This window comes from Toxorhynchites rutilus, chromosome 1 (assembly GCF_029784135.1).
Source record: "Toxorhynchites rutilus septentrionalis strain SRP chromosome 1, ASM2978413v1, whole genome shotgun sequence".
Classification (NCBI taxonomy): Eukaryota; Metazoa; Arthropoda; class Insecta; order Diptera; family Culicidae; genus Toxorhynchites; species Toxorhynchites rutilus.
The window spans coordinates 148,795,744-148,808,957 of NC_073744.1; the positions used below are offsets into that span (position 1 = coordinate 148,795,744).

Below are 13,214 nucleotides of genomic sequence, written 5' to 3' on the forward strand. Positions count from 1 at the left end.
ATTATACAAGAACTGGTACAAATTCGGTACCCCGTGGGTTATTTGGTACCCACCCGGATCTAACCCGGTAATTTGGTACCCACCCGCAAAGTGTTCTAGTAATGTAGTAACAAACGTCAGATGCCAAAAACCCAAAATATCTGTGTTTAAAAAAAAACAAGTTTTTTTAAATTTTTTTATCCCATTTATTTATTTAAGGCTCATTAGCATTTTAGCTGTAACAGAGCCGGATTTTAATCGTGTACATGTCACATGGTTATCATATCTATAATTAGCACATTACACAGTTGCCGTTCGCCAGTATTCCTTCTATACGATTACATATGGTACATTCACACAGTAGCCATTTAGGCGTAAGAGTATTCTTTCTGTTCTTCCATTATCCAGTTGGACCACCGGACAGCGGAGACAGTTGATTGATCATTGTTAAGTTATTTATAGAACAGCAGCCCGATGTTTCTTGCAGAGCAGAGCAGTTGTATGGATGAATCGATCTTATTTCGTCCGTGGATCGATCTCCATCGCTGATGATTGTTGCGTGGACGTAGCTATTCTGTAACAACACAAAGATGGTCAATGAGGGTCCTGAGTTTTGAACTCACGATCGATCGCTTACTAAGCGAACGCGCAACCAATGTGGCTACGGAGACCCCCAAAAAAAACAAGTTTTGTTGTTATTTAAATCTCGAAAAATTTTCATGTGCGTCTTTTGAAAAATCATAAAAAACCGAATAGTGTGCCGATTTTAAATATTAAAGCTGATTTGGGTCAAGAAATTGATGGTCTTCAACGAATTCGAGTAAGTGTATCGAGATTTTAATCACAAATTTCATAGATTTCATTCCAAAGTGAAAATTCGGTATGCGGGTAATTTGGAACCCCAATGTAAACATAGTGTTGATGACACACTATGCTAAGTATTGCATGTCCATCCAGCAACTACGCTTGCGACTTTTGTAAAGGCTTTTGATTCGTTTTACTTTTTCAGTTAGAAATAAATCGAGATGAAATTTGTTCACTTTTTCTCGAAAAAATAGTTTTTTGTTCCTCTTTGTTCTGTAAAATTGCATGCTTTTTCGTCAAAGTTGAGTTAATTTACGTAAGATAGTGTACTTCACTTCTATTTTGTATGGAAATGTAAAAAAATACATTTTTCAGTGATTTCAGGACGATTCTTTTAATTTGAAAAAATAAAAAAAAAATTAGTGCTAAATTTATACCCAGGCATCTCGGGTACTCGCATTTGAGTTGTTTCACTTCTATGCTCAAAGCTCCGAGCCAAATCAAGATTTTTGAAATCGGTTTGCAGGAAAATGTTCGCAATAGATTCCTTCATAAGCTGACGTAATATGAAGAAATTCCGAGCATTGGCCGAGAGCTAAGTCCAAAAAAACAAAATTGGGTACCGAATTTGTACCAGTTCCTCTATAGCTTTCCCAAAAATCTGCAGTACAAACCATCAGCATTATAAATTGCTAAAAAGTATGGTATAAACCTTATGATGATATGGTTATAATTTTATTATTTTTCTTACACTTAGGTGCCTATTCTATCAAATTCCTTTTAAAAATCCTATTCAATTTGAACGAGGAAAGTGTCACCCATATCTGGGTGACGGGGCGACGAAAGTGTTAAATATCCTAGAATAGCATGTAGAAGGGGTTCCCATCAACAGAAATTTGAAATTCATAATGCAACTATACAAATCAACCACCCACCCCTTATACCCCCACTGTCCGTCTTACCCGCGGTTCCCCTACCAACACCTTGCGAGACCACCAACCCAAGCGAAAAATAATGATAAATCCGCAATAAACAGTGCGTTTTCCACAGCAAACCATAAGTTTATGCTCTGCTACCGTACGGTTCGGTCGCACATGAATCGTTATCCACGATTCCTATGCTGTTTTGTTTCAAATACCGAACACTTAAGCTTTGTTGGCTATTAAACAGCGTCTCATTACTCAAAATGGTACCTTTTCGCGAAATTAATGTGGTTTTTGAATACAATGGAGCCTTCTCTTTCATTTGTCCATCATAAAATTGATCCACAAATATTCAAAATTCATAGTGAAAAACTAAAAATATGATTGAATATATTTGTCTAAAATTCCGAACAGCAAAAATGCATTTTTTTAAAAAGAAATCATAACTTACGAGCTCCTAGACCGAAGATTCAGCAAATTAAAGCCAATTAAATATTCTTCTTTGGAAAAATAGTATACTTCTAAAAATTTGGTTTTTGAGCTTCGAAACTTGATTCAGATTCCGAACTTGCAAATGCAAACATTTTATCGCTGGTTTTGACCAGAGCTGCATTTTTTCATCAATGTCACGGAAAACTGACGAGCCACGTTAGTCACATCCTACTGACAAAAATGTTGGTCAAATGGTGACTGACGGAGTACGATGCAACACTAGTTAGATTTTGCACACGAGTACCGAAGGATTAGAAGAGCGAAGAGTGCGTGGATGTGTGGAAATGCGTATGTATATGTGTGAGTATCATCACTCCTTACAATCAAGGAGCTGGAATTGACAGGTGATTCGTTTTCGACAGTATGAGGATAAGGCATGGAAGATGCGAGAGGGGATGAAAAATGACAGCGACTATTTTTGTTTATAAACAAACCAGGTCCAATTTTTATGCTACATAGCGTTTTCTGCACACCAACAATTACCTACGCTGGACCGGTTTCAATCGAACTAGCTGTTGTGTCCCGCACGATCAGGTGAGTCTCCAGCTGAAGCAGCAGTCGTCGGGATACGACATGCCTGGATATCCAAACCGTACCGTTGCGCTCACTCAATCGTAATGGGTCGTCAACGACTAATGTGATCAAAGCGAATGGAACTAGGAGCAGTACGGTACAAGCCCGCCGGTAGTGGCTCTTTCATATACCCACTCCCACAATCGCTGAATTGCCAATCCCAGCAGCAACGGCAACAACCCTCACGTCTCGTAAAACAGCAATGAAGACAATAACTTGCAGCAGTCACCGAAACACAACAATGATGCCAACAGCGTAAACAAACAAACACATAGCGGTATGCATTCTTCATTGCATGCCATTTGTTATCCTCTTTCTCAGAAACGCTAGCCGTTCATTTGGCCGCTGTCAATTCGAACTCAAGTAATGGCTGAACAGCAATTCTGACATAACGTTCCACCTTATTATACCGCCTTGCTTACAATATTTGTACCTACAGACACATGAAAACGAAAGTTGCGAATCGTTCATTCTGAGAATTTTGAAAAATCGGCTAGAAAAAACGGCTGGACGTATCAAAATGAGACGTTCACAGATGTTTAGTTTCAGTTTTAGTTTACACTAGTCTAAAAATTTGCCTGCACACATTAGCACTTATTGCGATATTTGCAGAATTACAGTGGATTTTGTAAAGCACTATAAAAATCCAGTTTCTGTCACTTTTTTGAAATCGGTGCAAAAAATCTTAATATTTTTTTTCGTCAAAGTAATAAATTATCCTTATGCAGAATTATTTGGAGTTTTCAAAACTGCCTCTCGATTTGTTATTGAATTATTCACCATCAAAGGCGAAGGGGTAATTTTTCATTCAAACTGAAATATCTCTGTGTGGGTAGGTCCTACAGGAACGTTTTTGAAACCAATAGAAAGCTGGTTGATAAGGTTAATTGGATTTGCTGTTGCAAAAAATTGTGTTAAAATTATGTAAAATCGAATGCGTTACTCCGCTGGTGAGCGCCGCCTGATGAGCCAGATTTATGCGAGCCACTCATGGCAAGCGCCAGAGTGAACGTATTAAATAATCACGATGTAAACACTGGGGGTCGGTTTGGGAACACTTTTTTGGAGGTCGGTTGAGCACTTCATCCCAAATAACGGCATGCCATGTATTACAGATAACAGTTAAATTAAATTTATATAGCTCATATTTGAGGGGCTTAGAAGGAAAGGAGTGTAAGTGACTTGATCGATTCTCTCTTCATCAACTTTTTCTTTCGTTAATAACTCTACTGCAAAAACGCTCCAATTTGAGTTTACTATAGAAACCGATAGAAGAAGTTCTAATCTATCGTCCAAATTGTCAAATTGAGCTAGGAATGTATTTACAGGTAAGTTATGACCAAAAGAGAAAATCGATGAAGAGAAAATCAAGATTTTTTTAGGATTTGAAGTGCCGAAGTGCCTAGACGACGGTAGCTTTCTTGTGGAATGGAACATTCAGAACTATTGCTGCTCCAGAAATCACGAAAATCAAGAATTTCAGCATCCTACAGACCTATATGGAGGGAAGCTTTGCAGGGAATTACACTCGACAAAGTAATTGTCGAAAACGCAGTTCGAGTAACGCATGTGTTGAAAAAATTGACAGTTTTCGGATGGCGATAAAAATAGCTACAAAAAATCATTCCATGGGACAAATTTCCCATAAAACATAATTGTATTGACCACTGTACAAAATTTGTCGACGCCCTATTGGACAGCCTTCTGACAGTAGCTTCCTTTATTAGTTCCTCCTCCGTTTTCGCCACGAAATTATCAGATTAGACCCTCCCCTTCAGGTTTCCACAAGTGGTCCCAACTTCTTGGATGGCACTCACGTTCCCAGTGGAACTTTCGTCTTCTCAAAGTAGGTATTACTAGCGTCATTTTTATTAGTAGTACCTAGTTGAGATTTCTATGCCGGATATAACGCCTTGAATGTATTCTGTAGTGGCAAGATCTAGATTACGCGCGATCTCAGTGCAAGTCGGAAGAAATTTCTTTGACGAAAAATCTCCCGGCCAGAACGGGAATCGAACCCGAACCCCCGGCATGATAATGTGGGACGCTAACCACTCGGGTCCCATCACCAGGTGTTAAAGTGAGGGCATGAAAAATTGATAAAATTTGTTCATATTTTTTTTAAGCAAGCGCCACCAGAGAGAAAAGTCAATGGTGGTCGCTATTCATACAGTAATAGAGAAAAAAAAGATGCCGCTCGCAGGAGGAATCAATGTTACCAGTGATGCCGATAGACATGAAAACTGCTTTAATAGTGTTATCTGGAATGTCATCATCTAGAACAAAATGAAGAACTCGGGATTCTGAGGGATTGTTTCCGGAACCGAATCCTGGTACGCGATATAGACAAGAGCAGAACATGAGGAATGTCTCCGCGGGAATTCCATAATGTTCCATTATGGGGTCCAACGCATCTTTCTCCGCCCAGATAGTTTCTGAGCCGAGTTCCTGAAGTGAGATAAGAGTAGACTGGCTACCCGATAATTGAAATGATGAGATCGAATATAGTCAAAGGCTGACCTATACTGATCGATGGTTTATTCGCAACTGACCTGCCGAACATGGTTTGCCCTATTTATATGATATTAATATCTATAGTACTATTGGTTTGGATCGCGTCTAGAATATTCGCTATAATACAATTGCTGTTTGTATAGCGAATCCGTTTCCATCCGTTCCTCTCGTGTGACCATTACCTTTGTTGTTGTTTACATAGAATTGATTTGTTGGGGTTTTGTCTGTCATATTCAGAGCTGGTAAGTATTATGTTGTATATTGTGTTCTATTAATCATCGTTCCTTTATAGGTTTTTGGTTACCAGGTTTCAGTGGATGATGGAAAAGTTAAGTAACAATGGTTAGTCATTTATGTGAGATATTAATTGTCATTTTTTTCAGGTACCGTATTTTATGTAGAGTTGTTGTAGTGTTTTGTTTAGTTTTGTTTAAGTGTAAATAAAAATTAATTAAGTGTGTCGTTAAATAAATTGCTGTGTTTTTTTTCCTAAAGTTGCCCAGGCCGTAACAGCAACGCTTCATAACGAAGTATGAAATGAAGAAACAGTTCTACAGTTAGAGTTTTCGAAGTGACAATTTTTTGTATTGCATGAAACTAACTTTTTTTTTGTGTTCATGGATGATTCGTTGAAGAATAGTTTTTTGAACGAGTGATAGATCGTTGTGTTGTGATAAATGCAGCAGAATTCTAACAAAAATTTTCATCCGACGAAGTATTTGAATAATGGTATGAAATACAAATTTGTATACTATTTCGAAAGCTCCAATTTGATGTAGTAGAACTGAAATTTGTTAACTAAAGATCAGATGATAATGAATTGTTGACATGCATCGTACGAATGTTAGTATTATACAGAAATGATATCGGTTTGTAAACTGAAATACCATCTGTGAGCCAAATCGAAAATTCTATGAGTGATATGGCAAACGATCTCATCCTAAATTCATGATAAATTATCCCGACTCAATAAAGATTCGCATTTGAAGCAAAACCAAATCCACCCCACAAACCAGCAAAAGAGGTTTCCAGGATAACACCATCCTCCCATAACGGTGGACGGGAAGACATCCGAGAGTAAACCATAAAAACCAGAAACCATCCAGCAGAAGGAACACTCCCAGGGGACAGTCGTTTGAAGGCATCCGTTTTTCTTTTTTCAATCTTGCGGACAGTTTCTGGTCGACATTCTTTAATTAAACCAAATAGCAATCGCATACAGTGTGGTGCTCCCAATGGCAACCCGCCACCATTCAGTTTTTGGAGCGGGTGACCTCAACTGCTGCCAATCGACGAGCGGAAAATAATGTGGATCACTCCCCTCCCACGTTCTATTTGTTCGATCCGATGCCAGGGCGGAAGAACGGCACAAATGCAAACCGCCAAATTTTAATCTGCAAATTATTCAGATTCCAAGATGAACCAAAGAATCGATTCAAATCAATTCATTGAACACATTTCTCCCATTCCTCCTCCCATTGCCCCACCGAGGGATGAGAGACGAAATCGCTCCCATCGCCGTCTAATAATAGGATTGGAAAGACTTGATTATTATTATCACATCACCATGACTGGTCAGAGATTTCTTCGGCCCGACCCGGGGGACCAAGGGCACGAAAGAGGCTCCCCATGGAAGCCGGAAGATTTTTCGCATTTTCATAGTTGTCCTTTCATTGTCAGCGGAAAATGTTTTCTCGTCCCAGTTGAAATGAGAAGAAACCCCCATCCTTCCCCTTAAGATGCCTCAATCGTGGGCCTTGGAGTGGGACGGTTTGTCGAGGATTGGAAAAGAAGCTTAATGTTGTGGAAAATTTATTGTTTCTTTCTGTGGCCCTCCCTTATCCGCTCTCCCACTTTGTGTGGTGATTTTTTTCTTCCGGAACGGAAAAGCAGCCGACAATCGGGGCCTCTGTATGTGCATGAGTATGTGAGTCTCTGTGATCGGAGAAAAAGTTCCACCGTGGCGGAAGAATGCCCCACAACAGTGAATGATGAAATTGTGTCTGTTCATTTAACCTGCGCCGGGTGATCAATCACTGCCATTAATGGAAGCAGTTGCTATGGTATTAATGCTTTGATTGTCTGTGCTCCAAGCCGTGGGGGGTTTGGGTTACAAATTAGTCCGGCTAACGCAGGACAACGGGAGTGAAAGTTGTAGTTCCCTCGGAAACATTGGAATAACTCTCAGATGCGTGTAACAGAATTTACGACCCCAGGGGAATGAACATGGGAATTCTTCGCATGGACACATGTCGTTTGCTTTTATATGATACAACGGCGCTGTAAGTCACTCGATGGTGTAATTCGTAAGTATATGGTCATCTCCTGCAAGCGCTGGACTGATACCGAACAGCAATTAATTTTGTTTACCGTCCTTAATTTATTTTGGCGGCGGATAACGAAAACGCTTCTGCAGTGTACCGATTCGAATGCCCCTCCAGAACCATCCACTCGATATTGATATTGACACAGCTCTCCCACTACTACTCACCCGCAACGCTCATGTTGCCAACGCCGTGGGCCAGCTTGAATTCCGGCGCATCGCCGGAAATCTCGCATCGATACGATCCGCTCGACTTGATGTTGAGCTTCTGCAGTTGAATGCTACACATGAATTGGTTGCAGAAATGCGCTGGCGATTTCCGCGCCACCGTGACGCCATCCGCCGGGAATGTCATCACGTTCTGTTCCATCATCGGCGAGTACCTGTCGGTAAGAGAGGCAGCAGCAGCAATTATCGAAAAATTCAATCAGTGTCAAAACATGTGTCCATCGGGGTTTAGTGCGGGTAGTGGTGGTCCTACCTGAAGAACTCTCGCTCGTCTTTGTACCATTTAACCGAGTTGAGCTTGTGGGTGCCCATATCGTAGCTGCAGGACAGCGTTGGCGTATCGCGGACGTCCACCACCTCCGGCACGACGATTTCCGTCAACTGCAGCGCTCGGATCTGCTTGAAATCTGCGGAGAGACAACGACAAAAAGGAAACCGTGTTATGAATGCAAATGGAAAACACACATATCTGTCAGGATATTGGGATGAGATGATGTGCCAATCAATATTGATGAGACTTGCTCGACCGATAAACCCCAAGGGTTGAACACGTGTGTCGACATCAGATCCGTCCGTATGATTGCGATAGGAAGTATTCAAGCACCGATTTTCGGAAAGTTTTTCCGGTGATGTTCATTCGCCCATAGTCGATTGCTGTTCGACTTGTCGATAGCGAATATGACTCTCCGGCAGAAGAACTATTAGATCAGAAGAAAAAAACATCCGTGCACTTTAATAAACGGTTAAGGTGAAGACAAATGTGTACTTGAAATTATCTGAAGTATCGGTAACATCTCCAAAACCTTTTGACGTAGGATTACGTCTTTCGGGAACATATTGGGGTACAAATTGAAAATCGAGAATCGAGCGCATCGTGAAAATTGTCCAATTTCAAACGAAATTGTCGAAATTGACGACACATGCGGCGGGTCCCTAACACAGACATCAAAACCAAGTTGCCTGGGAAAAATCGGCATTGCAAATACATGAAAGTAGGGGGAACTTTTGTTCCTACCGAAATGCGTTCCCTAACAGAGACATCAAAACCAAGCTGCCTGGGGGAAATCGATATTGCAAATATATGAAAGTCGGGGGCATTTTTATGTTGCAAGTAAGATGAGTGATACGGTTAATTCTAGCAAATAAAATCTAAATTTAGAACTTTAATGTTGGTTGCTTCGTGAAATTTCATATCAATAACTGATCGTGTATTGTGTAAAATTTAGCACAAGTGGTAGCTGTGTTAAAAATGACTTGATATATGAAACGATTTATTTCAATTTTCATAAATAAAAACCAAAGTGTGTTCCCGCTCGAGAACGGGTCGTTTGGTTTAAGGTGTCTGATTTGTTGTGTACATTTTCACCCAAGGAAAGTTTATACGGCGAGAAAAATTGGGAAGAAATATTAGAAAAAGGAATTGCTTTACATATAGTATTAGGTGTTGTTAGTCCAATTAAAATTCGCATTGGGTTGAATAAACACTCAAAGTAAAAATTATAAAAGCAAATTACCTTTTCCAATTCAAATATGTTTTCTCTATATTAAAGTAACATGTTTTTACTGATTAGAAAAATTGATAATTGTTTTCGGTATCGGTAATTATCTTATATTACATTGGTGAGTTTTGAAAGTTAACAATAATAGTTATTTTCACAGCGAACGAATTCTGACGATTTGCATACCAATCGAATTGGAAATTCTCTAAGATTTAATTGATATGCTATACATTACAATTTTCTAATCCTTAAACGTTTTAAATTAATGAAAACTGGAAGGATTCCCATTGTCCCATACATTTGTTCTGCCGATTTGTGTGCTTCCCGTACCTGTACCGTCATTAACGAGCAACTAATACATTCGTTACTGCCCGTTTCCAACTTATTTGGTATTAATAAGCCATCCACGATTTGAACCTACACCACTTCTCGTTTGGTGGTCATCGGAGCAACATCGTTGCCTGCGAACATCGATCGAGAATGGATTCTTTCCCTATAGGGAAAGACAAGGAAAGGAGGAGTATGGAGTAGAGTTTCTTTCTACTGATGGAATGGAATGAAACAGTTACGATCGAGGAGTAAGTAAGTGTAACACAAAGAGCGGACATCACTCATACCTAATGTTGATTTCACTCACATAGACACACACAGCTCGATGCAAGAAAGGAAGATATTGCGAAATGGCAATGCAATTTCATCCGCATTCACTACACACCCTCGAAGATGAGGGAGACCTCCGTATCAAAATGCGCTTCGATAAAAAAGGTGTCAGCAGCATACGAAATTTTTTTGTGCTAATGCGGATATGGAAGAGTATCCAGAATTTTGAAATACGGACATACACTGCATTTATTTAAATACAACGTATCTTTCATAGAAGTATGCTTTCATATCGCAGTCAGAAAACCTTACACTTTTTCCACCCGAAACTTTGAAATAAACCCCTATATTGAAAGATTAGACGCAGTCCCATGTCAAAACAAGGGGATTGAATAATATAATTCCGTGGTTCTACGTCGATAATGTAGTCGTGTCCTAGATACAACCCCAATGAGGTATATATAGAGGTGGAGCAGTAGGCGAAGTCTACCTGTATTGGCAAGCAAAATATCGTGTCGTAATTATTTGCATTCAATTTGGAATGTATATGGAAGAAACAAAACAATGTTGAAGGAACTCACGGTTGCATGATAATTTGAGCCAAAATTCTCATGAAATCATTCAACTTGTTGTTTTTTAACAGATGACAATTATATCGTGACTTATTTCGATTATTCATGTGGTAGAAAGGTCCAGAGAGCAGTCGTATGCTTAGTTCTCGAAAGCAGTAACATTTTCGGCGAAATTTTGATTAATTGGCGATTATTATATCACAATATACACATCGATACTGAGAGCCTTCGAAACATCAACTTCATAACGGTAAAATAATGAAACTTCGTTTGTTTCTATGAACGTGGGGGAGTGAAAATGGCACATGTAAATATCACTTTTATCCGTCTTCTTCGATGTGATTTCACAAATATTCACTCCACGCTATCACATTAGCCTCATATTCATTGGGAGCTCTACAAAAATGTACGTTTTTAATTGATGAATTACTTCCTGAAAATAGCATTTTTACATGGATGCGGTGGGCAATCAAAGATAAACACAACGACTGACGTCACTATTTGCGAAATAGTTATGGCAGCGCATGCTATGTCGCTCGAAACTCGACCATCTTCATTACCTTTTTTCCAGGACATTGATACAACCCCTACATAACACAGGAGGCTTCTCGTCTAGGATCACAGACGGCGGTTTTCATCATATCTCATTCCATTTCGGTATCTCTTATCTAATACGCACCATCCAGCGACTGTTTACCAGCCTTCTGTCATCATCACTCAGCAAACACTGGTAGAGTAAACAAACAATACCCAACAACCGAACAAAGCGGCCCTTTTCAGGAGGCCACCAAATCATTATCCAAGAGTTTAACGATGTAATTCTTCAAACATATCCAAAATCAACAGATGGCTGTTATTTATGAAAAATGCAAATCCAAGATGGCAGCCACTACAACATGACGGACTACATATTTTCTCAAAACCTTATTAATATGGGTATCAAATGAAAGGGCTTGACTAGTAGAATACGGTTATTTAGGAAAATGTAAATCCAAGATGGCTGCTTCTACAATATGGCGGCCTACATATTTTCTCAAAACCCTATTATTATGGGTATCAAATGGAAGGGCTTGACTAGTAAAATAAGGTTATTTATGAAAAACCCCATTAATATGGGTATCAAATGAAAGTGCTTGACTAGTAGAACACAGTTATTTATGAAAATGTAAATCCAAGATGGCTGCCACTACCAAATGGCGAGCTACATATTTTCTCAAATCCCGATCAATATAGGTATCAAATAAAAGGGCTTGAATAGTAGATCACAGCAGATTATGAAAAATCAAAATCCAAGATGGCCGCAATCACAAAATAGCAAATTACTTTAAAAAACGGTTTTATTTAGCTTGAACTGTTTGTATGTATGTTTGTATGTCTGTAGGGTTGTCCCAAATTAATGGAAATTTGACCAATAGGAACTGACCGAATTTATAAAATACCTTTATCTCTGCTGTCATTTCAAAACTACATATCTTGAAAAATCCAATTTACCGCCGCTTAAAATAGCTGATTACATATCATCTCAAAAAAAAGGATGATTGAGATATGTGTATCAAACGAATGAATTTGACTTGGAGAAGACACTATGTATTTTCTGCAATCCACTCAATATCGGTATCAAATGAAATTATTTGACTGATAGAATACAGTACAATGGTTTTATCGTAGAGAAATATTCTAATGATACAGATAATGTACTAAAAACTAGAAAATAAAATAAGTATTTTTTTTTTAACTTAAACGGTTTAATTGTGATTAAACATAATAATGTACAGAAAGCTAGAAAATAATTATGCAAGTAGCAGTTAGCAGTTATCATACCTCTCCTTCTTTAGTCTAGGGCATTGATAAGACTAAAATAAAATCGTGGGGCACGTTGGATTTCCATTATCCACAATTAGCGAATTCATCATATGTCCCACGATTTTATTTTAGTCTTATCAATGCCCTAGACTAATGAAGGAGAGGTGTGATAACTGCTAACTGCTACTTGCCTAATTATTTTCTAGCTTTCAGTACATTATTATGTGTAATCACAATTAAACCGATTAACTTAAAATTGCCATCTTCAGTTAACCATCTTCAGTTTGGGCTGAGCGTTGGAAACATTAGTAATTACTTTACTAATTTTTGAAAAGTTGTATTCTACAGTTCGGCTGAAAAGTTCATAAGGTCTAGATGGTGCCTCTTGCAAAAATCTACTCGACTATCACAAAGCACCATCTTTCAATGGATACGTGTCAAAATTTGACAGCAAGGAATATTTTTTCTCTCCTCGGTGTCCGTAGAACGAGCATGATCTGATTCGCAGTGGTCTTTCAACTGCCACTACAAAAAAAAAATCAATTTTAAAAATATCCGTTTAGCAAATGCGTCGATTTCATTCCGTTTGGCCTAGGTTTCGCAAATGGAAATTCGATCCATCATGTCTTTTGGTGTTAATTGCTGTGTCACCCAGCATCGAGCTTCTTTGTGAATTTAGCTTTACGCAAATGATTCGAAACTGTTTTATGGTCGATCAGTATTACCAGCAGTGTTGCCACACGTACAGATTTATCTGGAAAGGTACAGATTTTTCCGTTATTTTTAGTACATATTCTGTACGGCACAGAATACAGGTTTTCGTCAAAAAGTACAGATTGGTACAGATTTTTCCAACTTGTGAAATATCTTACATTTGAACAAAGCTACATTAGGGTACATGACG

At 38.8% G+C, this 13,214-nt stretch overlaps 1 protein-coding gene across 1 annotated transcript in view; it reads right to left on the bottom strand.

Moving 5' to 3' along the window:
• Positions 1-13,214, bottom strand: part of LOC129762789 (uncharacterized) — a 54,293-nt gene that overhangs the window by 25,515 nt on the left and 15,564 nt on the right. Inside the window, exons 2-3 of the mRNA XM_055761330.1 lie at positions 8,090-8,243; positions 7,777-7,991 (exon numbers count right to left, since the gene is read on the bottom strand). Coding sequence (XP_055617305.1) covers positions 7,777-7,991; positions 8,090-8,243 — 369 coding nt within the window. The remainder of the gene's footprint in view (positions 1-7,776; positions 7,992-8,089; positions 8,244-13,214) is intronic.